Genomic DNA, 27,040 nt, shown 5'->3' with positions numbered 1-27,040 from the left:
CGAAACGCGAGCCGTGTCGGGCTGAAGTGAGCTGAAGTGAGCTGAAAAAGGGTAGTGGAAAAGGGCCATTAGATAACATTCCTTTGTCTTAGCTAGCAACCAAGCTAGGCCTCACCAGGCCTGACACACACAAACACATCTTAATTAGCACACAAAGCTAATCTTTTGTTTTCACCACAACACACCCACACTCACACTCAAGTATATCTCACTGTTTGTATATATTTCAACTGCCATTATTCATTTTTATCTTTGGTATAATAAATTCATTTTTTATTGAAACTGTGTGTTTGTGTTCCAATATCTCTGAAGTCCCCAATCTCCAAAGAATTCTAAAAGGTGCATATGATTTATGTAATATGGTAAGTGATCATAATAATTTGGAATATACCATAATTTAGCTGTTTGGTAATTTATTATTAAGCACCAAAATTAATGGTATTAATTAATGAGACTGATTCCATGAGTGATTTAATGATATGAGACTGATTCAATGAAAATGATTCAAATGAGACTGATTCAATTTTAATTATTAACCTTCAGATTTAATGAGATTGATCACTCAATTACCCAAATGCACCTACACAAATGAGACCTGATAACCTCTTAAAGTCATAGCTTATAATTCAGTTAAGCATATTATTTAATAACTGCAGTAAAGATAGTCGAGAACATGTAGTTTTATTAATAATGGCCCTGCCCGTGGGTCCTGGGAGTGTAAGGAATTAAATATGGGTGTCGTCCAAATTAATGTCTAATGAATTAATTTTAGTTATCTCAAGAAAATAAGGAGCACAAGTGCTGGTGTTCCGTGAGTTTCACTTTATGAAACCGAACATGTTTGATTAGCGTTGTCATTTGCTGAAAAGTTTTTTTTTTAAATCTCATAGCATATAAAAACAAGCAACAGATTGTTTTGTTTTTAAATCTTTTATTGTGAATATACAAATGAATAGACTATGTAAAAAAAAAATAAAAAATACACCAACAATTTACAACTCTTTAAAACATTCTTAAATAATTTCATTTTAATTGTGAAAAAGTTTTTTTCTTTTCAAAGTACATAGTAGGAATGCTTTTACAATGCATTTACATTCTCTTACTCTGGCATTGGAGTTACATTCCAAGCCGGTTATATTGGCTTCCACTTTTAAGTCATAATGACCCAGTTCACACATTGTGTCGAGCCTATACTGTCGATACAAATAATTTATAACCATCACATAATGCTGAATAAATAAAGCTAATAAATAAAACACTATAATAAATAAAGATGTCAAATATTTCAAAACACTTTTTGGTATAAAAAATAAAAATAGGCATATCTCCATCAATCCATGGGACATTCAGTGGGGGGGGAAAAAAGGGTACTAAACTGTTTTTCCTTGTCAGTGCAGTGGTACCTTTAAGGATCGATCTGTATCCTTATTCACCTGTGGATATGCAGCTTTTAAAAAGAAGTTTTAAGGCACATGATTGTACAATAATTAGTTTTTAGAGTAAACACAACTTACGAGGTGAAAAAAAATACACAATAAAAGGTACAATAGATCTTTGTGGAGTGTATAATTCAGCAACAGGAAAAGGTCCTGTTTACTACCCTTTTTTTCTGAGAATACATTGCAGAGGCTCTTGCACAGGTCTAGGATGTGGTGGTGGCGCTGCACGACTCGTACAGATAATGGAACAGAATATCAGTCTCCCCGATCGCCTTGTTCTTTGCTTTGGAGTTATTCTGAAACCAGAATGGCAAAACTTAGCCTCCATGCTCACAACATGTGTTAGATAGGTTTTTCACAGTCTTAAACCAATTTAGACCAGCCTACCTTGTACATCTCTCCGGCTCTTTGGAGGTTCTGTGTGAAAGCTTGCAAATGCTCCAGGTCAATCTGTTTGGAGTTCTAGAAGAACATGGGAAACACTGAGTACGACTATGTGAAGACAGCACTCTGGGAGTCTTGTTCATTTTGGATGCATACAGGACACAATAGTCAAATGATGCACTACTTACACAGTGGGGCTCCAAGTCTTTAGCCACTCTCTTCAAATCAGGCTTGACCAGATGCAGGCGTGGATAGTGGTGCTCCTCACCTTCATGTGCCTGACCAACCAAGATGTGCGTGAGGTAGTAATCGAGGATCTGGACATTGACACAGCAAACATCCCCGTCCTAGAGGAGAAGTAAGAATAATAAAGTTATTAATGAATGAATGAATGAATGCATTTTTTCTATCCGTGCCAGTGAAAATGCTGCAGTATTTGGTGCACTCACTTTTAATTTGTCGCTTGAAATCACTGGGAGAAGGCGAGTCTCATGGTCTCGGTCTTGCGCTTGCGCCTGTGAGCATGCAACAGGAGAACAAGGTATTAATGCACGCAAAGGGCAAATCACTGGGATAGGTTTTACTAGTGCACCATATGGACATCTTATGAAGCTCATTCATCTCATCTCATTATCTCTAGCCGCTTTATCCTGTTCTACAGGGTCGCAGGCAAGCTGGAGCCTATCCCAGCTGACTACGGGCGAAAGGCGGGGTACACCCTGGACAAGTCGCCAGGTCATCACAGGGCTGACACATAGACACACAACCATTCACACTCACATTCACACCTACGGTCAATTTAGAGTCACCAGTTAACCTAACCTGCATGTCTTTGGACTGTGGGGGAAACCGGAGCACCTGGAGGAAACCCACGCGGACACGGGGAGAACATGCAAACTCCACACAGAAAGGTCCTCGCCGGCCACGGGGCTCGAACCCGGACCTTCTTGCTGTGAGGCGACAGCGCTAACCACTACACCACCATGCCACCCTCTTATGAAGATATATATATATATATATATATATATATATATATATATATATATTTTTTTTTTTTTTTTTTTTTTAAACCTTAAAAGGTAGTACTTAAAGTAAATTAAACTTAAAGGTAGCACTTAAAGGCAGTACTTAAAGTATAGTTTACTTTAAGTACTGCCTTTAAGTAAAGGCAGTACTTAAAGTAAACTATACTTTAAGTACTGCCTTTAAGTACTACCTTTAAGTTTACTTTAAGTACTGCCTTCAAGTTTAGTTTACTTTAAATACTGCCTTTAAGTTAACTTAAAGGTAGTACTTAAAGTAAACTATACTTTAAGTACTGCCTTTAAGTTTACTTTAAGTACTGCCTTCAAGTTTAGTTCACTTTAAATACTGCCTTTAAGTTAACTTAAAGGTAGTACTTAAAGTAAACTATACTTTAAGTACTGCCTTTAAATTAACTTAAAGGTAGTACTTAAAGGCAGTAAACTTAAAGGCAGTACTTAAAGGTAGTACTTAAAGTAAACTTAAAAGGTAGCACCAGTAGGTTATCACAAATGTCAAATATAGCAATGCAATAAGATGCATGAACCCGTTGCATCCCTGGGCTTTAAACTCACGTGTTTGGCCAGGACCATGACGTTGTTCCATGTCTCAGAGTTGTCCAAAGGGCGCGAGCGGACACGCGCAGGTCGGGCATGTGCGCTTAGAGCGCAGCACAGCAGCAGCAGGAGCGCAGCCAGGACGCAGCGGTTCATCTTCCCTCAGAACTCCTTCACTGATGAGCTCTCTGACAGATCAGATCACCTGAGCAACCAGTTCCAGTGTCACACTGTTTGTGGTAACCAGCATAACCTAGTTGTTTATATAGCCCTCGCGCTGGCCTAGATCTCATCCCCAACGTCACTGCGGTGTGATATCAGTTCTCTGACTGAGGCGAATCCACACCTGCTTGTGTTCAGGCCGTGTGCACATCAGCTCCTCTGACTCAGGTTAATTGGTTTGGAAATTCGCAGACCGTGATGGTCCTGAAACTTGCAACCCAAGAAGTTATTAAACGTCCTATTATCGCCGGTATTTTTACTGCATGCTTGGAATACTTCCGGTGAAATCCCCATGATGACGTTAAAAAAAAAGCCGGAAACGTCTGCGTTCAGGATAATTATTGCAGGTTATAATACAGGCTCTTTATTACGTTTCCAGTTGAGCAGCTTGAGCAATCTTACACTGAAGGGGTTGCCAAGAGACTTATGAGAAGCGCTGGAGAGAGAGCCTTATAGACTATTTCAAAACTGGGGAAAATAAATTACATAGCCTAGGCAATTAAAAATATATCAGTTGTGTGGATGCTCAGTGCTACCATGACGTGAGTGCCACACTGCAGGTCAAACTATAAAACGTGTCCTGACTAGAGCTGAAACCCACACAACTCAACAGTCCCTGTATAAGTGTGTTATTTATGACTAACTCGAGAACATTATCCATCCATCCATCCATCCTGTGCAGGGTCACAGACATGATGACTATGGGCGAGAGGTGGGGTACGCCCTGGATAAATCGCTAGATCATCGCAGGGCGGACACATAGAAACAAACAACCATTCACATTCACACTTGCGGTCAGTTTAGAGCCACCAATTAGCCGAACCTGCATGTCTTTGGACGAAACGGGAGCACCCGGATGAAACCCACACAAACTCCACACAGAAAGTCCCTCATCGGCCGTTGGGCTCGAACCCAGGACCTTCTTGCTGTGAGGCGACAGTGCTAACCACTACACCACTGTGCCACCCTCATTATAAATCCATCCATCCATCCATCCATCATCTGTAGCTGCTTATCCTGTCCTACAGGGTCGCAGGTAAGCTGCAGCCTATCCCAGCTGACTATGGGCAAGAGGTGGGGTACACCCTGGACAACTCACTAGATTGTCACAGGGCGGACACATAGAAACAAACAACCATTCACATGCAAACACGACACAGAAAGGCCCTCATCGGCCGTTGGGATCGAACCCAGGACCTTCTTGCTGTGAAGCGAGAGTGCTAACCACTACACCACCGTGCCACCCTCATTATAAATCCATCCATCCATTATCTGTAGCCACTTATCCTGTCCTATAGGGTCGCAGGTAAGCTGGAGCCTATCCCAGCTGACTATGGGCGAGAGGTGGGGTACACCCTGGACAAGTCACTAGATCATCGCAGGGCAGACACAAAGAAACAACCATTCACACTCACACCTACGGTCAACTTAAAGTTACCAATTAGCCGAACCTGCATGCCTTTGGACTGTGGGGGAAACCGGAGCACCCGGACGAAACCCACGCAGATACATGCAAACTCCACACAGAAAGGCCCTCATCGGTCATTGGGCTTGAACCCAGGACCTTTTTGCTGTGAAGCGACAGTGCTAACCACTACACCACCGTGCCACCCTCATTATAAATCCAACTTATAGAATACAGAAAGCCAATTTATAGAAAAACCGTCTAGATGATTCAAAGATTGAACATAATAACTTAGAGACTGGTTTTAGAAACATGGTTTCGCAGAATCAAGTCTACACTGAAATGTGTGGGAACAGGTTTTTCCAAGCAGATTTGTCTTTGATTTATGTCAAATAAATGTCATTTTATGTCACCGAAACTTGAAAACAGAACGAAAAACGAACTTGAACATGTATCATGTGTATAATATAGTTTGTCTTTTTCAATCGTATTCCTCATTGCGGGGCGGCATGGTGGTGTAGTGGTTAGCACTGTCGCCTCACAGCAAGAAGGTCCGGGTTCGAGCCCCGTGGCCGACGAGGGCCTTTCTGTGCAGAGTTTGCATGTTCTCCCCGTGTCCGCATGGGTTTCCTCCGGGTGCTCCGGTTTCCCCCACAGTCCAAAGACATGCAGGTTAGGTTAACTGGTGACTCTAAATTGACCGTAGGTGTGAATGTGAGTGTGAATGGTTGTCTGTGTCTACCGTATGTGTCAGCCATGTGATGACCTGGCGACTTGTCCAGGGTGTACCCCGCCTTTCGCCCGTAGTCAGCTGGGATAGGCTCCAGCTTGCCTGCGACCCTGTAGAACAGGATAAAGCGGCTAGAGATAATGAGATGAGATGAGATTCCTCATTGCCTGTGGCTTTGTGTTTTGTTTTTTCCAGAAACTCAAAACCAGCCTTATAATACAGTTATATTATAGGCTACATATAATATAAACTATAATACAGCGTTTCTTTTTCAAAAGACAATAATTTAATTAGTGATTAAAATACAATACAAAATGTATCAATCAACAAAAAACATTTTTTTTTAAATTTGCATTAAGTTTTTAGACAATTTCATTAAAAACCTCAAAGAAATAATTTATGCACATTCATTAAAACCCTTGTCCATGACCATGCTAAATTGTTAGTATCAAAATATACTTTAAGACAAATTTAAAAAAAAAAAGAAAGATAAATCTAAAATTTAGTTCCCTGAATTTTACATTATACATTAGTATAGGGCTGTGAGTAGAAGGATGTGATTTCTGCAGCAGTGTGAGCACCAAGATGACGTTAAGTCTTTCCCCAGAAGTCTTCTTTCCTCTTCTGGGCACGGTCCAAAACCTGGGATGCCATGGAGCAGGAAGCTGCTGACTGGCATGAGATCTGAGACATCCTGTCATCCAAATCTAATGGACAGTGAGTACAATTAGATTTAGTACAGTTCCTTTCAGATTGTTTGGAATATATTCAGGCAAAATTAGGAAAAACTGAGGCAAGTGACCGTGTTTGGCCACAAATACAGCAATGAAAAACGGTAAACAAACCCTTTTTTCCAAGTGTGCACAGAAATCACAAGATAATGACTAAATATAATATACTCAGCAAAAATAAAAACTTGACAATCATTATTTTTCAAATAGTGTTTAGAAACTTTTCTTGAAAGAGTTCTTGTTGTGATTATGGTTAAATGCATTGTCAAGGGCATTACGTCACACATTCATTCTACTGGTCGGGCCTACGTAGCACGTGCGAGAGCACTGCATGCTAAAATCACGTTTCCACATGACACAAGTGACGTGACCTATTGATACACGTGCAATTGATCTCATGGTAGCAGAGTAGAGTGTCATCTCAGAAAAACAAGGTTTTATGGTTAATTATTCATTAATTTGCAGTGCCACGACTGTCAAACATTCAGCGTGAACGTGCCATTGGCATGCTGAATACGGGAACATCCGTCACTGACGTTGCGAGGGTTATGGGATGCAGTCGACAGACCATCCATAATCTCCAGACACGTCTCCATCAAACTGGCACCACAGCCGACCGTAAGGAACCCTCCACAGAGCTTGCAGGAGCTTGGTGCCACGTTGGTACAAATATGGCGGCGCATTCCCCAAGCTGTGTTCAGGCGCATCATCCGATCCATGAGGAGACGTTGTATCGCAGTTGTGAACGCCCATGGAGGACACACCCGATATTGACATGATTTCATTAAGTTGTGACTCACAGTTTTTGATCATGGACATTGTGGTCGCATTTCCGGTGGAACCGATTCCATGACAAACATGATCTGTATGCTATAGCATCTTTAATGACAAGATAATTGAATACAATCGTTATTTCAAACCTATTTTCCAAAATGTTCAAATTATTGACTTTGAAACGAGTGTAAAGTTTTTATTTTTGTTGAGTATACATTGTAGTTACTGTATAATATGTTCTAAGATTAATAACTAAATACCACGCTGGAAGCATTAGGGGTTAAAACATATTCAATGCTTCCAGTATGCGCACCACATCAAAAGGTAAAGAATGACTGAACTAGGTTGCTGTGCACTCTGACAGACATAAAAAATGTTGCTTCAAGTTTACCTTTTGTGATAAAAACGCTGACACTGAGTCTTTCGTAAATTAACTTGGAAATTAATTGTATACAGTACATCACCATGCTTTCATATGAATCATGTTATTAATGAGAGACTGATACCATTGTCAGATAGACAGTCGCTGGAAGGGAACACAATTGTGTCTGGCCGATGGACTCCCAGGTTACCTATAAATGAAGTGGAAATAAAGACAGGAGAAACCTTTTGGTCATTTTCTGCAGTGATATTACAGTATAATATCCCAATCATATTGCATATCTGATGACATAATAATGATATAACATGCAAATTTAATTTGTAGTTCTGTTATTGTGATAACAGCAAGAGTCTAACCCTGTTGATGTCTTCATATATGACAATGAAAAGTCAAAAGAATAGATGAAAATAGAGGCAACGTATCTGTCATATAAATACAAGGATGGTGATAATAGTTAAGCCATGAAACCGGAGAATACATGGAGTCAGGATTTTATGACATTTTGTCGCAATGGGGACAATCTTAAGTCACACTTTAGTTCAATCAGATAGCAGAAGGGCCGACATTCTACGAGACCCTCAGTGGAAAAAACACATCACGTAGACACGTTAATGGAGAAAAGAAAACAGAAGAAGAGTGGGGATGGGAGACTGACCTATATCCTGATGCTGCTGACGGTAACTTAACCTCAGTCTTTTCCCTGACAGTAAATGACTCATTGTAAGGTTTATATGGCCATTGTCTGGTTTTTGTACACACTGATGTGGTCACACTGGTGAAAGGAGAAAACTTAGTGATGAGAGTGTTCACCTACTAGACTATGAAAGCATACACCATACCGTTATGCTGAAACTCTGGGTTCCTTAGTGTGCCTTGGATTCTGTTGGTATGTGGTGTGGTACTGTCTATGACCCAGGCACTGCTTGATTTTTTGTGAGGTTTTTTTCTGGTTGGTTTTGGATCAGGCGAGGGTTCAGGAGAGTCTTCAGCCCATGTGTCTTCTCTTAAGGGGAGTGGGTCTACTGTTGCTATCCCTGCAGCTGGAGGAGAACGAGTCAAACTCACACCTTCGATCTATGGAATGGAGCAGAGTGGTACTCTTGATCAACATTACATGTGATATCACAACTACACTACCATTCAAAAGTTTGGGGTCACCCAGACAATTTTGTGTTTTCCATGAAAAATCACACTTTTATTTACCACCATAAGTTGTAAAATGAATAGAAAATATAGTCAAGACATTTTTCTGGCCATTTTGAGCATTTAATCGACCCCACAAATGTGATGCTCCAGAAACTCAATCTGCTCAAAGGAAGGTCAGTTTTATAGCTTCTCTAAAGAGCTCAACTGTTTTCAGCTGTGCTAACATGATTGTACAAGGGTTTTCTAATCATCCATTAGCCTTCTGAGGCAATGAGCAAACACATTGTACCATTAGAACACTGGAGTGAGAGTTGCTGGAAATGGGCCTCTATACACCTATGGAGATATTGCACCAAAAACCAGACATTTAGTAGAATTTAGCTATAATAGTCATTTACCACATTAGGAATGTATAGAGTGTATTTCTGATTAGTTTAAACTGATCTTCATTGAAAAGAACAGTGCTTTTCTTTCAAAAATAAGGACATTTCAAAGTGACCCCAAACTTTTGAACGGTAGTGTATATTATCACACATTGTAATTAAGCTACATTTAAAGCTGAGTAGTTTACAATCTTCAAAATTATACAGTTAAATGACTAGATGTGTTGCCGAAAGCTACTTCTTAATGTCTATACAACATGTATTTATTGACTGAGTGGGAGGGCCGGACGGGAAAATATTTGTCTTAAGGTCATATGACTAAGAGCCAAATATTTTTCCGTCCGGCCCGGCCTAACTCGGTCAATAAGCATTTTATCAAATGACCTTTTTTACCTAACATACACAGTAGAAAACAGTGAACAATGGTGTGCAAAAAATGAACCAATCAATTTTTGTGGCTACTGCCTCATATAGAAGCGGTAGCCACTATGTCATTGTGCTGTAAGAACGTAAGAGTGTAACAATCACGTACTGCGCATGCGCATACGGATTACAGTAGTGCATGTGCATAAGTATTGCAATCACCAGAACGGCGAATCGTGATCTCACGATAGGAACAGTTGATCTCGCGTTATCAAAAGGTACACGAGAACGAGCATAAGAACGAGTGTAACAATAGCAAAGCTTCGTAACCAAGTAGCACTTATCCTGATCAAGTTCGATTACCCGTTCTATTTCTTGATAAACTTCGGAAGTAGTCAGAACTAGAAACAAAATAAGAAAAACCTTGTTATAACTTCGTAGTATCGGAAGATAATCGGCAGATAAAAAGACAAACGAAATTCACCCCGTGGTTCACCAAGGCTACTGATTCGTTATCAAGTAAGTGGTGTTTATTTTAAGAAAATGTATCTTTTGATTGGTTCTTCTGAAAGGTCAAATGAAAGGTTCTGTAAGTTGTTGTTGTTGGTTTTTTTAGCTTTTTCGCAGATACTGAGGCTAAGACAATTCATGAACAAGTGCTTTCTTACTCATCTCATCTCATTATCTCTAGCCGCTTTATCCTTCTACAGGGTCGCAGGCAAGCTGGAGCCTATCCCAGCTGACTACAGGCGAAAGGCGGGGTACACCCTGGACAAGTCGCCAGGTCATCACAGGGCTGACACATAGACACAGACAACCATTCACACCTACGGTCAATTTAGAGTCACCAGTTAACCTAACCTGCATGTCTTTGGACTGTGGGGGAAACCGGAGCACCCGGAGGAAACCCACACGGACACGGGGAGAACATGCAAACTCCACACAGAAAGGTCCTTGCCGGCCACGGGGCTCGAACCCGGACCTTCTTGCTGTGAGGCGACAGCGCTAACCACTACACCACCGTGCCACCCTCTTATGAAGATATATATATATAAAAAAAAACCTTAAAAGGTAGTACTTAAAGTAAATTAAACTTAAAGGTAGTACTTAAAGGGAGTACTTAAAGTATAGTTTACTTTAAGTACTGCCTTTAAGTTTACTTTAAGTACTGCCTTTAAGTACTACCTTTAAGTTTACTTTAAGTACTGCCTTCAAGTTTAGTTTACTTTAAATACTGCCTTTAAGTTAACACGGACACGGGGAGAACATGCAAACTCCACACAGAAAGGCCCTCGCCGGCCCCGGGGCTCGAACCCAGGACCTTCTTGCTGTGAGGCGACAGCGCTAACCACTACACCACCGTGCCACCTGCTTTCTTACTATTTTGAAAATAGATATAGTTCACAGCACTGTATTTTGAACAAAGCCCTGATGCTGCTCACAACTTGGTGATGCTTGCAAGAGATGAGGCGAGTATAACTGATAACATATATATGCTATATGGACATTGTATCAGAAAACAATTTTATTTATAAGCAACAGCCACATGTGCCCATAGGGTACCTATTTTTATTTGATTGACAGCAAACCATTTATATGCTGAATCACCTTTGCACAAGTTTGAAATAGCAGTTTGAATTCTATAAAATACAACTGACTTTACTGTTCTCTTGAAATAAAAACGATTTTAAGATAACATTAGTAAAAGTCAGTTTGAACTCGGGTCAGCTCATGGAGACAACATCAGTACAAGCCTGTTAAAGGGGTACTGAATATAATATATACAGTTGCTGATGTGACAAAGTAACGTATTCTTAAGTATTCTATCAAATTTATATACTAGAAAACAACGAAATATCTTGGTAATTGTAAATATAATACTTTATACGCTAAACCGCACAAGAGTCGCCATTTTTAAAAGACCGTGACGTCAGCGCTACCCACTGCACTAGCGGAACTCTCCGAAATAGAGGAGATAAGCGTGTAATCATGGCGTCGGGTGCATCAAGTGAAAGCGACAGCTCTGTCGAATCATACGAAGAGATCCCGCAAGACACACTGCAAGCAGGCTATGGCTTAGAAGGGTACCAGTTTGAACCTAGGAGAGGTACTATGTAGTGGAAGTTCATTATGTCTAACTATTAAAGCTATTTTAAGTTCGTTTCTTAAGACAAGGATTTTTTTAAGATGTTACCTTGTTGACAGTTTCGGCGAGAATCTTCCACCTTCTTCAAAACAGTCACCAGATGTCGAGTGGTGACATGCCTTATCAGCTGATGTTACGCTACGGAGGCGTGAACGTCCCGCCCAATTTGACAGGTAGTTCACGCCTCCTGCTGTCAGGTCGCTCCCCTAGGACACATCTGGTGACTGTTTTGAAGAAGGCGGAAGATTCTCGCCGAAACTGTCAACAAGGTAACATCTTAAAAAATCCTTGTCTTAAGAAACGAACTTAAAATAGCTAGGAGAGGTACTCTCGACTCCGGTGATGAAATAAGAGAAGAAAGCTCGGATGACGGCGAGGATGAGACTGATGCTGACCATGGGCATGGCGAGCGTGGGGCAGAGCGTCTGCGTGCAGGTGACACGGCGTGGTGCTCGTGCGGAAAATGTAACGTGGAGTTGTTCACGAGTCCAGCAGAATTTATTTGCTGCAATGAGATAGGCGCCACCCGTGGACTTGCGAAATCGTCGCAAGAGGCAGAAACAGGTATTTCACACGTGCTATTCCCAACCTCAATGAGCCAACACAACTGGGCACATACATACGTCATGAGTGTTACGCAGAGAAAATGAACGTGCATTCTGATTGGATAAAATTAATATCATGGCAGGCTGTTCAAACTGCGGAAATAGTTTGCTCGAGCTACTTTCAAAACACTATAACTTTCCAACCTTAGAACAAAAAACTTTTGTAAGTCTTGAATAAGGTTCGTTAATGTGTGTTTTATTGTTATATTTACTCTATATATTGCCCTCTGTTCCCCTTTAAGTGTACACAAAAGAACTTTGATTTGAAAACAAAATAGAATCGAGTCGGCAGTCGAGTCAGTTCAATCTTCTTCATCTGATGATGACTCGATAACAAAACGACATTTTTTCGGAATAATGGATGGACGTGTCCTTGTATAAACAAGTGAATTTCTTTGCTCAAAAGTACCTTTTCTTTTCATTTTCTTCGACAATTTCAGGTTGCTCAATTAGGTCTGTGTCTGATAAATAATCCGGATAATAAAATTCACTTTCACTGTGCTCAGTTGTGTCGCTCATTTTTCAAAGTAACAATTCAGAGCAAAATGAAAATGGTGAAAGTGAGGGAAACGGGTCCGGGGCCGCATACGGCCGGACCGGATTCAAAAATCCGTATGTGCCCAGTCATGTGACTTCTACCAATGGTTTTATTAAGAGCGTGCCTGTGGGTCTGTATGGGTCATATGATAACGGCAATTATTTTCTCACTTATGTTTGTTCATTCAATAAGGCTATTAAACTCCACGTATACACTACCGTTCAAAAGTTTGGGGTCACCCAGACAATTTTGTGTTTTCCATGAAAAGTCACACTTTTATTTACCACCATAAGTTGTAAAATGAATAGAAAATATAGTCAAGACATTTTTCTGGCCATTTTGAGCATTTAATCGACCCCACAAATGTGATGCTCCAGAAACTCAATCTACTCAAAGGAAGGTCAGTTTTATAGCTTCTCTAAAGAGCTCAACTGTTTTCAGCTGTGCTAACATGATTGTACAAGGGTTTTCTAATCATCCATTAGCCTTCTGAGGCAATGAGCAAACACATTGTACCATTAGAACACTGGAGTGATATGGCCCTTTTCCACTACCCTTTTTCAGCTCACTTCAGCTCGCTTCAGCTCACTTCAGCCCGACACGGCTCGCGTTTCGACTACCAAAAACCAGCACGACTCAGCTAGTTTCAGCCCTGCTTAGCCCCTAAAACTCGCACGGTTTTGGAGTGGGGCTGAAGCGAGCCAAACCGAGCCGAGTGAGGTTGGGGGCGTGAGCAGACACTCCCCTGTGCACTGATTGGTGAGGAGGCGTGTCCTCACATGCCCACACACGCCCCACGAGCGCGCTGAGATCTGTAAACACCGCAAACCCGGAAGAAGAATAATTACGAATTACGAGAATTTCTGAAGCCTTATGCGCCTCGCCTCATCTATACGCTCTTGCCAGTATCTGTTGGCGTTGTCGGTGACAACAAGCCACAGCACCAATACCAGCAACACTAACGACTCCATGTCCTCCATGTTTATTGTTTACTATCCAGGTCGTGAGACTACCGCTTAAAAGATCATACAAAGCATCGTGGACGAGTTCGCGGAGCGCAAGGCTCGCCGTATGCCCTTCAAATAATGCGCGCAGTAGGCTATTGATGTTTTATTATGAGCCATGTACAGTATGTTGCCGAATGTTTTTTTGTTTCTGAGTTACATGTTCGTTTGAAGGACTTAATGTACAAAATAACATAGTTGCACCCCGTAGTGTTGAAATTGGTAAACACAGTGCATTCAGTGAGGTTTGCACCGCCCTCCTTTTATTTCTGACTCTTCCTGTCACCGTTGCAACCTCTGAGCGCTCATTCGTATGCCCTTCAAATAATGTGCGCAGTATAGGCTATTGATGTTTTATTATGAGCCATGTACAGTATCCTAATGTTTTTTGTTTCTGAGTTACATGTTCGTTTGAAGGACTTGATGTACTAAATAACATAGTTGCACCCGGTAGTGTTGAAATTGGTAAACACCGCAGTTGCGGACATTTTGTAGCCTAAAATGATGTTATGATAAGCTTTAATAAAGGGCCCGGTCATTTGCCCCGCCCCCGGCCCGGCTCTGACTTGTTCCGCCACTGTCACTGATGTCACTGTTTGCGCTGCTTAACGACATCACGTGACGTCCACCCACTTTCGCTAACTCCACCCAATGTGTCCACCCACTTCCAGCCAGCACGGTTCAGCGCGGTTGTAGTCGAAATGCAACTCCAGCAGCCCCGCTCAGCTCGACTCAGCTCGACTCAGCACGGCACGGCTCAGCCGTGTTTGTAATGGAAAAGCGGCAATCGTTGCTGGAGATGGGCCTCTATACACCTATGGAGATATTGCACCAAAAACCAGACATTTGCAGCTAGAATAGTCATTTACCACATTAGCAATGTATAGAGTGGATTTCTGATTAGTTTAAAGTGATCTTCATTGAAAAGAACAGTGCTTTTCTTTCAAAACTAAGGACATTTCAAAGTGACCCCAAAGTCTTGAACGGTAGTGTATCTAGTTGACAAAAGTGTTATTAAAACCGTTTGATATTTTTTTAATGACATTGTTGGAGAAACTTAGTGCAATTGCTGTACCTTGTTGCTTTTTTCTGGAATTGAGACACAACTGAGGTGTCTGTAAGGTGAGCAAACTTTTCCAAGTGGTGGTTCAGTCCTCCTGGAGGTCTTGTTATACTTTATCTTTGGAGGGGAGACCAGTATAGCACCACCTAGTAGGCAGAAGAAGAAAACCTCCATGAAAATTGCAATTTAACTCAGTTTTGTCATGCATTATAGGCAGGAGGAAGAGCAAATTGTTCTGGCAATTTGTAAACATACACACTATACATATTGGCTTAACATCAGTCAATAAATTATCATTATAAGTATTTTAACAACCAGTGGCTGCCTCAGTCATACTTCAAGATACAAAGATATAAAGATATAATGTTATTTTGACAAGCTGGGAGCAAAAAGCATGCAAATGATTTCTTTACTACCTTTCACAATTTATTCAAACGCACATTTACATTACATTTTAAATGTATTCGTTTGGTAAATGCTTTTACTTAATGTGATTTACAAACGGTAGAACGAAAAACGAAAGATGACTCATAGCAGCATATTACATTTTTCCATTGTACTCATTACACAAGGTCATGGCATTTTCACCCCGATTACAAATAGTTTCCAAATAAACTTCGACTTTCTTCCACCAAGCATTGGGAAGTCTGTGGTCATTTTTGCACTGAAGTAATTTTATGCAGATTGTATTGTTTGTTTTTTCCCTGTTTAAATTATCCAGTGATCTGTTTGGACATTATCTGTGTTTACATATTTAAAGTGTGTCTGTTTGCTTTAAGTGACACTTGAAACTTCGATTCTCTGTCATAAGCTGTTTGATGTCTCGTTTTATTCAATTGAAAAAGTTCCTGCCATCTGGTGTTTCCATTTGTTCGCCTGAACGCTGACATAACAGTATGAAGTAGGTTCATATTTAAATCTGAACATATCAAAATGAAGGAAGTTGTCATTTGTTCTGCTCATGATCATAAAGTAATTAAGTAACGTAATGAAAATTAAACAATTAGAACAAAGGAAGCCATTGCATAATGGTGTATAATAGAGCCAACTGACAGCTCTGTGAGAAACATTCCAGGATACAAGGTGCTTGCTTATGAAATTCTTTGAGTAGTAAACCTTCAGTGTAAATCAATGCCTGAAGACTGTCTTTGTTTAAGTTTAAATAAAGTTTGTGTCGTCTTTCACAAAGTTAAGATCTCACAGACCAATTTATTTTATTTTATGTCACATAAAATGCAATAAAACTAACAAGAGAACTCGGCCCTGTTTTACAAATGTCCAAAATGTGCAAATTACCACTTGAAAATGTTTGAAATATCTTAGAAATAAATAAATACATACATACATACATAATGCGTAGACATGAATAAAAATGAAGAGGGTTTCTTTTAATGCTATTGCCATCAGATGTTTAAACATTCAGCGAATATGTAAAATGAAATCAATTATTTATCATTTTGAGGAGCTTAACATCATTTTAACGAATGATTGAGACCAACTTTCCCATGACTAAGACTTACCAAAAGAAGAAATGTGGTTTAAAAAATGGTGAAAGTGCCGTAAACTGATTTCTGTGGATTTAATACATGCTCTTCTGATGTATTCATTTGCTCATTCAATCATGATTGCTGATGTGACTTCCAGCCAGGCTTTAAAAAAACTGCACTGTGTGCAAAAATCAATCCATTTTCATTTTGCACTCTTGGGTAGAGACAAACTAAATGTACACATCTTCACTCAGCCAAATGTGCAAAATTGACAAGACATGCTATTTTGCTCATGTAAACAATGCATTGTCTGTAGAACCTGTTAGTAAACCAGCTTGCACTTTTTTGTGGATGTTTAACACGTTAATGCTGAGTATATCAAGGTCCAAATACACGACTTTATAGGAAACAACCACGACGTTCTGCATCATAAACTGTTTCAGTAACAGTGCAAAAAATATAAAGTGTATTAAATATCCTATTATAAAGCATTCGTAAATAAGTTCACATCAGTCCATTTCCTTGCCAGCTGTCTTCATTTTGTCTGTGATGTGGGGTTTAGGGAGGCTTTAGGCATGACATGTTTCTTTATTTATAGTTAGGCAGCTCTGACCGAGTGTACAGTACCTTGCTGATAGCAATGAAAAACTGTTGTCATGTTGTGGCTGCAGTAGGACCAAACGTATATATGTTGGGTGTGTTTAGGACCTTTTATTTCAAACACACAATGTGTGAGAGCGCATGCTACAGTGTGACAGGACTGTATAGGATCTCCCGTTCAACAATGCAGCACACAATAGCTACTTGAGTTAAAGCGCCCCATTGTGGAGAGTCTTTTTACTGCTAAACATGAGTGAGTGCGTGCAAAAGTTAGCAGCGAAATCCATTGTAGTGCATCTCATCCAAAAGTACATGTGAGATCAGTTGGGGATTTCCCTGTGTAATATAACACAGTTTCTCGTCTGCTGTTTATCACCAAATCTAAAGAACCCGACATCAACTTCAAAATCACAAACGTGTTTTCTACAGATGCAAAGTAGAGTGTGATTAAAAATAAATGTTAACACACATGACACTAAAACACTACAGTAGAAACATCATTACAGAAGAGGGTTAGGTCATTAATTATGGGCTGTAAAATATAATTTAATTACTTCAAACAGGCTCCACTTGTTCACCAGGAAAGACAACCGCATTATAAAGCAATTAGTAAGTAAGGATAAACATTTTTTGAACTCTCTATTTGAATTTTCTCTCCCTCTATATTAAAGTGCAAATTCTGGACCAATTTCATTTTTTTAAAATATGAAAGTATGTCCCTTTACACACTCATCCAGAAGGGTAATTTTGCACAAGGCCATCTGTCTACAGCAGAAAAAAATAAAATAACAAAACGCGTCTGGAAAAATCCCAAGGGAGTCTGGAGCCAGATTCGTGACGTCACCTGCGGAAGCGCCAACAGGCTGCGAGAGCTTGCACGGTTTCAGTGCACAGCCTGTGTAGACCAAGCGCTCCCATTTCTCTCTCATTGTCCGGTCTTTTGGGAAACGATGAGTACTAATCCCATCAAGATTGGTGTTGCTACACCCTCCTACAATACATCTGTTAACCATTTTAATAATTACGTGATAACGTTGAAGAAATTTGCAGAAAACCACCAGGTCGTTTTCTCATAAACAAACCAGTGCTGACGTAGGATTCAGAGGGAGGCGTCCCGCACGCGACGTCACGAAAATCAACGTTTCCCGGGAAATCCAAATGCCAAGTTTTTTCAGAGGCGGACCAATTCGCCTCAAATGGCTTGATTTCAACTGGATTTTTCTGGTATTGCGCAAGGTAAAAAAAAATTGCAGAGAATGCAGAATGTGACAGATATTTGACCAAAGTTTAATATAAAATAGGAGAATTACACTGATCTTGCTCCTGAATTTACCCGTGATATGCACTTTAAGAGTGGCATGTGTTCACAGTGAAAGCGTGATTAAGAATGTACTTCTCATTATAAACAATATGGGAGATCGTCCACATGTCCAACATGTCAATGGAATGATGCAGAAGTGAAACATTTGGAGGGTTTTGTTTTTTTTTGCCAAAGTGTTGGAACTGGAGAACTTGTGCAGGTGTTCATGTGTCAGATATTCCAACAGTCTTTTGGTATTCATAGTGAACATTCTTTCAAAACCTGTCATGACAGTCAAATGGCGGCACGGTGGTGTAGTGGTTAGCACTGTTGCCTCGCAGCAAGAAGGTTCTGGGTTTGAGCCCAACAGCCGACGGCGGCCTTTCTGTGTGGAGTTTATATGTTCTCCCCATTTCTGCGTGGGTTTCCTCCGGTTGCTCCGGTTTCCCCCATAGTTCAAAGACATGCAGTTAGGTTAACATGGGGTGGCCTTAGGCTGAAGTACCCTTGAGCAAGGCACCAAACCCCCAACTGCTCCCCAGGTGCTGTTGCGTGGCTGCCCACTGCTCTGGGTACGTATGAGGGTAAGTCAAAAAGTTCTAAGACAGATGTTATAACTTCAAAAGGTGTGAAAGACATCCCCCAGAATTCTCCAATGGAAACACTGCTTGCAGAAGTGGAGGATATGTAGAGAAATAGGTTTGTTGTTTTCATAAATAAAGATTTTTTTCAATTTGTCTTCAAACTTTTTAACTTGCACTTGTATGTGTGCTCATTGCTCACGTGTATGTTCACTGCTTTAGGCGAGTTAAATGCAGAGAGGAATTTCACAAATGTACGTGTGATGAATAAAGTTGTTCTTCTTCTTTCTTCTTCCAAATAACTTGTCTAAAGGCACTTTGTGCCTGATTTTGACTTCTGTTTACTTTGAAATATACCACAAGTAAGGTGCTGTTAAGTTTACGATTAAGGACAAGTAATAAGTTGGTACAAACTACTGCTCCTTTTTATTTGAAGCATTGTGTAGTCTAACTTGTTTTTTTAGTCCCACACCCAGCCGCTCCTGCAATTAAGAAACTACAACGACGCCAACACACTCGAACAGACACTCTAGACTATACCCACCTACCCCTGCACTTGTTTTTGTTTTTCACATTAGCAATATTTTATAATGAACTCACTTGTCCAGATTCCCAAGAATACAAACAAAATTAGTCAGTCATTCTTTAATCCTACATAACTGCAACCTTGGAAATGTGAGTCGATAGAAGACAATAAGGCAGGCTGTGTTTTGTCTTTATGATAAAGCACTGGGAATTATTACAGTGGTGCTTGAAAGTTTGTGAACCCTTTAGAGTTTTCTATATTTCTGCATAAATATGACCTAAAACATCATCAGATTTTCACGCAAGTCCTAAAAGTAGATAAAGAGAACCCAGTTAAACCAATGAGACAAAAATATTATACTTGGTCATTTATTTATTGAGGAAAATGATCCAATATTACATATCTATGAGTGGCAAAAGTATGTGAACCTTTGCTTTCAGTATCTGGTGTGACCCCCTTGTGCAGCAACAACTACAACTAAACGTTTCCGGTAACTGTTGATCAGTCCTGCACACCGGCTTGGAGGAATTACAGAACAGCTTCACCTCTGGTGAAGCTTCCTCACATGAACTACTCGCCTCAGATGCTTCCACAACATTTCGATTGGATTATGGTCAGGACTTTGACTTGGCCATTCCAAAACATTAACTTTATTCTTTTTTAACCATTCTTTGGTAGAACAACTTGTGTGCTTAGGGTCGTTGTCTTGCTGCATGACCTACTTTCTCTTGAGATTCAGTTCATGGACAGATGTCCTGACATTTTCCTTTAGAATTCACTGGTATAATTCAGAATTCATTGTTCCATCAATGATGGCAAGCTGTCCTGGCCCAGATGCAGCAAAACAGGCCCAACCCATGATTCTACCACCACCATGTTTCACAGATGGGATAAGGTTCTTATGCTGGAATGCAGTGTTTTCCTTTCTCCAAACATAATGTTTCTCATTTAAACCAAAAAGTTCTATTTTGGTCTCATCCGTCCTCAAAACATTTTTCCAATAGCCTTCTGGTTTGTCCACATGATCTTTAGCAAACTGCAGACGAGCAGCAATGTTCTTTTTGGAGAACAGTGGCTTTCTCCTTAGAACCCTGCCATGCACACCATTGTTGTTCAGTGTTCTCCTGATGGTGGACTCATGAACATTAACATTAGCCAATGTGAGAGAGGCCTTCAGTTGCTTAGGAGTTACCCTGGGGTCCCTTGTGACCTTGCCGACTATTACACGCCTTGCTCTTGGAGTGATCTTTGTTGGTCGACCACTCCTGGGGAGGGTAAAAATGGTCTTGAATTTCCTCCATTTGTACACAATCTGTGAAGATCAGACTTTGATAGATCCCTGTTCTTTAAATAAAACAGGGTGCCCACTCACACCTGATTGACATCCCATTGATTGAAAACACCTGACTCTAATTTCACCTTCAAATTAACTGCTAATCCTAGAGGTTCACATACTTTTGCCACTCACAGATATGTAATATTGGATCATTTTCCTCAATAAATAAATGACCAAGTATAATATTTTTGTGTCATTTGTTTAACTGGGTTCTCTTTATCTACTTTTAGGACTTGTATGAAAATCTGATGATGTTTTAGGTCATATTTATGCAGAAATATAGAAAATTCTAAAGGATTCACAAACTTTCAAGCACCACTGTAGCTGTCTGTGTTGTGGGACCAGGCTCTTATTCCACGTCATGTTCTGTATAAAACATCTGAATGTGGAATGGGGGGTCTGTATTGTTCCACCTCTGAGCCAGGAACAATTGGTAGTAACAGAGCCAGAATCAACATCTGTGTAAAAGGGACAGTTGGAACAGCGGGGTGACATTTTTGACATTGACATTCTTCTTTCTAAGACCAGCACAAATTCAAACGTCTCCATCTATGGCGTCTAAGGTCCGTGCACCTTTCTGCCTCTAATCGATTCCTACTTCTCTTCACTTTTTCCTCAACATATTTCTGATCATACAAACATGTTGCTCACACGAGTCTCTCACTCTTCTGTTCCTCATTACTTTTCACTCTGATTTCCTCTCTCTCTCTCTCTCTCTCCATGTTGCATATGATGCTCAGCAACTTTGCTTGTGTTTGAAGAGTGGTATAAATGCACACGGCTAACAAAAGCACCTCAACACTCAGTTCACCCACCATTGTTTTTAAAGCAGTGCTGGTATGCTCAGCGCATTTGTATTTCCGACGTGTAGATACGTCACCCTAGACGCCGACGCTCTGTTGTGAAGCATCACGCCTCTGGTTGCGGAACGCCGGCTTGCAGTGTAAAAACACACACTGGTGCGACTTCATGATGGCTTTATTTGATTCACTGTAAATCACTAAAGCCAGAATATTAAAGTGCTTTCTTTACGCCAGTATTATGGAACCTCTGTGTAAAAAGGGCTATAGACCTCTTGCAGTCACGTGACCGAATCCCAGCTGGAATGTAAACAGCCGCCATCTTGTCGGTCAACAACACAGCTGAATATTGCTGCACTCGTGTACAAAATGGATCAATTTCAACCGACGGACTACACGGCTCATTTTTCTAATGAACAGATAACTAGATACATGTCTAAAATAAACGACCTACAGATTAGTGACCCTTATCGATTACCGGACGTAGTTTTCACGACCGTGTCAGTGGATATTGAACTGCCAGAGGTGGAATACCCAGACGTGTATAATTACCTCATTAACTTTCCCTCGCTGTTCAGTGGTGAAGCACTGCGTGCTTATAAATCTCTGGACAGTTATCTCTACAGAAATTCAGGATTTGTCAGCCCCCCTCAGATGTGGCATCTTGTAAACAAGAAAATAACAATCCTCATTGGACGGGTAAGTCACTTAAGTATTGAGTACTAGTACTGACACTAGATATATCAGTAGTATCTAGTATAGCACTGACCAGCCGATTATGGTTGAATACTTTATATTATCAGTTAGATCAAGTATCAGTAGTCTATCACTATTACTGTATATATGGTATACCTGATAGCAGCAATCCATTTTGCACGCCTGTCAGGGTCCCGTGGCAGCCTATGAAACTTTCTTCCCGATTTCTGACCTCTCCTGTTGTGGCATTTATATGCCATACAACTCTCCGGCATTGTGGCACGGTAATATTTGAAGATTTGGGCGAAAAACAACAAAAGTCAGTGTCGGTTAGACGGCGGAAATATGGCGTTTGACCGACAAGATGGCGTCTGTTTACAATCTGGATCGGATGTGACGTCACATGCAAGTGCTCCATAGTTTGCATCCTAAGGCCCTCTGATATGGAGCTACTGCTGAACCCAGCACTGGCTGCTACATCAGATAGACTTTAAAATTTCAGACAACAGAACAAAAATGTTGTCAAGTTAGATGCTTGTCTGAGAATGGTACATGTGTGCAAGATAAAAGTGTTTTTTGCTTGGTTACCAGTTGCAGGAGTAGTGCGGTCATGATGAGTCCTCTGTGCAGCCGTTATAGCTTTAAGTTTGGGAGTAGGTAACCTGCCCTCCTCACTGGAGCTTCCAGACTCCTCAGGATGTGACGAGTGCCCACTCTCTGCCACAATGTCCCTGAACGAAAGCAATTCCACAATCACAAATACAGTGGTGCTTGAAAGTTTGTGAACCCTTTAGAATTTTCTATATTTCTGCATAAATATGACCTAAAACAACATCAGATTTTCACACAAGTCCTAAAAGTAGATAAAGAGAACCTAGTTAAACAAATGACACAAAAATATTATACTTGGTCATTTATTTATTGAGGGAAATGATCCAATATTACATATCTGTGAGTGGCAAAAGTATGTGAACCTCTAGGATTAGCAGTTAATTTGAAGGTCAAATTAAAGTCAGGTGTTTTCAATCAATGGGATGACAATCAGGTGTGAGTGGGCACCCTGTTTTATTTAAAGAACAGGGATCTATCATAGTCTGATCTTCACAACACATGTTTGTGGAAGTGTATCATGGTACGAACAAAGGAGATTTCTGAGGACCTCAGAAAAAGCGTTGTTGATGCTCATCAAGCTGGAAAAGGTTACAAAACCATCTCTAAAGAGTTTGGACTCCACCAATCCACAGTCAGACAGATTGTGTACAAATGGAGGAAATTCAAGACCATTGTTACCCTCCCCAGGAGTGGTCGACCAACAAAGATCACTCCAAGAGCAAGGCATGTAATAGTCGGCAAGGTCACAAAGGACCCCAGGGTAACTTCTACGCAACTGAAGGCCTCTCTCACATTGGCTAATGTTAACGTTCATGAGTCCACCATCAGGAGAACAATGAACAACAATGGTGTGCATGGCAGGGTTGCAAGGAGAAAGCCACTGCTCTCCAAAAAGAACATTGCTGCTCGTCTGCAGTTTGCTAAAGATCACGTGGACAAGCCAGAAGGCTATTGGAAAAATGTTTTGTGGATGGATGAGACCAAAATAGGACTTTTTGGTTTAAATGAGAAGTGTTATGTTTGGAGAAAGGAAAACGCTGCATTCCAGCATAAGAACCTTATCCCATCTGTGAAACATGGTGGTGGTAGTATCATGGTTTGGGCCTGTTTTGCTGCATCTGGGCCAGGACAGCTTGCCATCATTGATGGAACAATGAATTCTGAATTATACCAGTGAATTCTAAAGGAAAATGTCAGGACATCTGTCCATGAACTGAATCTCAAGAGAAGGTAGGTCATGAAGCAAGACAACGACCCTAAGCACACAAGTCATTCTACCAAAAAATGGTTAAAGAAGAATAAAGTTAATGTTTTGGAATGGCCAAGTCAAAGTCCTGACCTTAATCCAATCGAAATGTTGTGGAAGGACCTGAAGCGAGCGGTTCATGTGAGGAAACCCACCAACATCCCAGAGTTGAAGCTGTTCTGTACGGAGGAATGGGCTAAAATTCCTCCAAGCCGGTGTGCAGGACTGATCAACAGTTACCGGAAACCTTTAGTTGCAGTTATTGCTGCACAAGGGGGTCACACCAGATACTGAAAGCAAAGGTTCACATACTTTTGCCACTCATAGATATGTAATATTGGATCATTTTCCTCAATAAATAAATGACCAAGTATAATATTTTTGTCTCATTGGTTTAACTGGGTTCTCTTTATCTACTTTTAGGACTTGTGTGAAAATCTGATGTTGTTTTAGGTCATATTTATGCAGAAATATAGAAAATTCTAAAGGGTTCACAAACTTTCAAGCACCACTGTAACTTATTTACAAATTGTGTACCTTTCTACTTTTTATCTTAGGGGGTTTAGAGTATTTCAGTGACACACAGGATAATAAACTTTACACAACATAACATTATGAAATAATGGAGAAGAAAGTGTAAATGATTCATTGCTTACGCCTCGTTGTGGTCCTCTGAATGCTCATTTATATTTACGTCCTCATTGTTCTCTTCTGGCTGCTTCTTCCTCCCTTCCTTTATCTCAGCCACACCCCTCTCACAAGGGCTTACTTCCTCGTCCCATGCCGTTCTCCTCTGTCCAGGAAGGGTGGGGCTGCTGGGAAGCTCCGCCTCTTTATAAGAGCTTCTCCTACTTGTGGCCAAGGAAGCAGATTCACTGGGGCTACAGCTCTTCCTGACACTAACAGCATATAAAGGACACATTCAGAAAAGATAACACGTCCGCTTGTACATAGAGTTACTGATAAAAAGAGCTGCTATAAACGGAACAGAGGTGAACAACATACAGTTCTCTTTTACGCTGGGATATAAAGTTTAGATTATAGTTTTATAGATAGGGCAATTGTTAGGCAGCAATACTGTGAAACCATCAGTTATGACATGTTCAATGATATAGTTAATAATATTATATATTGTATAGCAGGGGCGGCATGGTGGTGTAGTGGTTAGCGCTGTCGCCTCACAGCAAGAAGGTCCTGGGTTCGAGCCCAGGGGCCGGCGAGGGCCTTTCTGTGCGGAGTTTGCATGTTCTCCCCGTGTCCGCGTGGGTTTCCTCCGGGTGCTCCGGTTTCCCCCACAGTCCAAAGACATGCAGGTTAGGTTAACTGGTGACTCTAAATTGACCGTAGGTGTGAATCTGAGTGTGAATGGTTGTCTATGTGTCAGCCCTGTGATGACCTGGCGACTTGTCCAGGGTGTACCCCGCCTTTCGCCCGTAGTCAGCTGGGATAGGCTCCAGCTTGCCTGCGACCCTGTAGAAGGATAAAGCGGCTAGAGATAATGAGATGAGATGAGATATTGTATAGCATGCATGGACAGGGAAACAGAAAAACAAAAGCATTAAAACGTGAGGATGTGTGGCACAGACACAAGGGAACGGCACAAAAAACAGAGGTATTCGTCTAGTGTTGTGTGAAAACATTGAAGTTACCTAATATTGTTTCAATCATGAGGATTATTTCCTTTAATCTCTTTAAATTCTACTTTAATAACCATCACAATGGATTTATCAGAATACTGATGGATCAAAAAATAAACATGCAATGCTTCTCAAGTTGCGCTGTTTTGCTCTGTTCGCAACATTGATGTGAAACACATTTCTCAACTGTACAATCTACAGACTGCTTATGGAGTAAGAAATAGTACTCAGTAGTAACCCAAGATTTCAGCCATTTCTTTTGACTATAATGCCATTCAGGGGGAAGCCATGGCCTAATGGTTAGAGAAACAGCTTTGAGACCAAAAGGTTGCTGGTTTAATTCCCTGAACCAGCAGGATTAGCTTAAGTGCCCTTGAGCAAGGCACCTAACCCTCAACTGCTCTGACAAGAGTGGTGGTGCACCTTGTGTCTGATTAGCCAAAGAAAAACTGATGATGTGATTATCAGTTTGGGCACTGAACCTGACCAACTGAACTGTAATGCCATTCAGTTGGTGACAATCTGTTCTACTACCCTCTTCTTCATTAAAAATAACACTTTGCTATGATTACCGTTGCCTGTTTTAGGGATGAGATTTAGGTTTTGCAAAGTCTAATATAACTGAAGACTCTCTCAGTGTACCTAGCCAGGTCCAAGGCTTCGATGATGGGACTGCTGGTGGAATGAGTGTCCTCATCAGTGAGAGTGGAGGAAGAAGAACCACTAGATACCTCCCACAGGCAGTTCTGCTCTGACAGGATCTGGCTCAGGTGCTGCCGGGAGAAATGAGTTCCCCAGGCCCTCTTTCTGTATTCTTCTGCTTTCTCACGCAACTCCCGCACCTAAGAGAGCAAAGCCACAGATATTTAAAATTCAGCCCAAAACAGTCTACACTGAGTGCCAAAGCATGTACCTACGGTATTTGTGCTTTCATAACTGCAGTAATTGACTCTTATTCAGTCCATCCATCCATTATCTGTAGCTGCTTATTCTGTACAGAGTCGCAGGCAAGCTGGAGCCTATCCCAGCTGACTATGGGTGAGAGGTGGAGCTGACACATGGAGACAAACAGCCATTCACACTCAGTCAATTTAGAGCCACCAATTAGCCTAACCTGCATGTCTTTGGACGGTGGGGGAAACCAGAGCACCCGGAGGAAACCCGGGCAGAGAACATGCAAACTCCATGCAGAAAGGCCCTCGTCGGACACTGGGCTCGAACCTAGGACCTTCTTGCTGTGAGGAGACAGTGCTAGCCACTACACCACCATGCCACCCCCTCTTATTCAGGTATTTTCTCATATGCCAATATTTGTCTTCAGAGC

General features: G+C 40.9%; 3 protein-coding genes across 10 annotated transcripts in view; 1 reads left to right on the top strand and 2 right to left on the bottom strand.

Moving 5' to 3' along the window:
* rap1b (RAP1B, member of RAS oncogene family) overlaps positions 1-27,040 on the top strand; it is a 441,802-nt gene that overhangs the window by 238,233 nt on the left and 176,529 nt on the right. The window contains exon 1 of one of the 3 annotated variants that reach the window (XM_060903251.1): positions 155-165. The exons of the other annotated variants lie outside the window; for them this stretch is intronic. The gene's annotated coding sequence lies outside the window, so the exon portion shown is untranslated. Of the gene's footprint in view, positions 1-154; positions 166-27,040 lie in introns of those variants that run through there. 3 annotated transcript variants of the gene reach the window in all.
* On the bottom strand, positions 960-3,757 carry il22 (interleukin 22). Its single transcript, XM_060903659.1, has 5 exons — positions 3,422-3,757; positions 2,273-2,338; positions 2,012-2,170; positions 1,827-1,901; positions 960-1,735 (listed from the first exon to the last, which is right to left on the bottom strand). Exons 1-5 carry the CDS (start codon positions 3,557-3,559, stop codon positions 1,643-1,645), a joined length of 531 nt encoding a protein of 176 aa, XP_060759642.1. The 5' UTR covers positions 3,560-3,757; the 3' UTR covers positions 960-1,642.
* Positions 6,104-27,040, bottom strand: part of mdm1 (Mdm1 nuclear protein) — a 50,053-nt gene continuing 29,116 nt past the window's right edge. For 3 of the 6 annotated variants that reach the window (XM_060903244.1, XM_060903245.1, XM_060903246.1), the window contains 7 exons: positions 26,359-26,558; positions 24,736-24,978; positions 22,810-22,952; positions 14,908-15,041; positions 8,487-8,721; positions 7,772-7,837; positions 6,105-6,467 (listed from right to left, as the gene is read on the bottom strand). In XM_060903244.1, the coding sequence (XP_060759227.1) occupies positions 6,352-6,467; positions 7,772-7,837; positions 8,487-8,721; positions 14,908-15,041; positions 22,810-22,952; positions 24,736-24,978; positions 26,359-26,558 (1,137 nt within the window). In that variant the 3' untranslated portion in view covers positions 6,105-6,351. Of the gene's footprint in view, positions 6,468-7,771; positions 7,838-8,302; positions 8,722-14,907; positions 15,042-22,809; positions 22,953-24,735; positions 24,979-26,358; positions 26,559-27,040 lie in introns of all 6 variants that reach the window. The other 3 variants (XR_009651014.1, XM_060903247.1, XR_009651013.1) reach the window with 3 other exon arrangements.

This window comes from Neoarius graeffei, chromosome 21 (assembly GCF_027579695.1).
Source record: "Neoarius graeffei isolate fNeoGra1 chromosome 21, fNeoGra1.pri, whole genome shotgun sequence".
Taxonomy (NCBI): Eukaryota; Metazoa; Chordata; class Actinopteri; order Siluriformes; family Ariidae; genus Neoarius; species Neoarius graeffei.
The sequence above is the reverse complement of the archived record's forward strand: the minus strand, read 5'-3'. Positions and strand labels throughout refer to the sequence as shown.

Coding starts and splice junctions, on each gene's coding strand:
- il22 (XM_060903659.1), bottom strand. CDS start 3,559: ATGAACCGCTGCGTCCTGGCTGCGCTCCTGCTGCTGCTGTGCTGCGCT. Junction 2,339..3,421: donor TCATGGTCCTGGCCAAACAC/GTGAGTTTAAAG, acceptor GCATGCTCACAG/GCGCAAGCGCAAGACCGAGA. Junction 2,171..2,272: donor TTTCAAGCGACAAATTAAAA/GTGAGTGCACCA, acceptor CTTCTCCTCTAG/GACGGGGATGTTTGCTGTGT.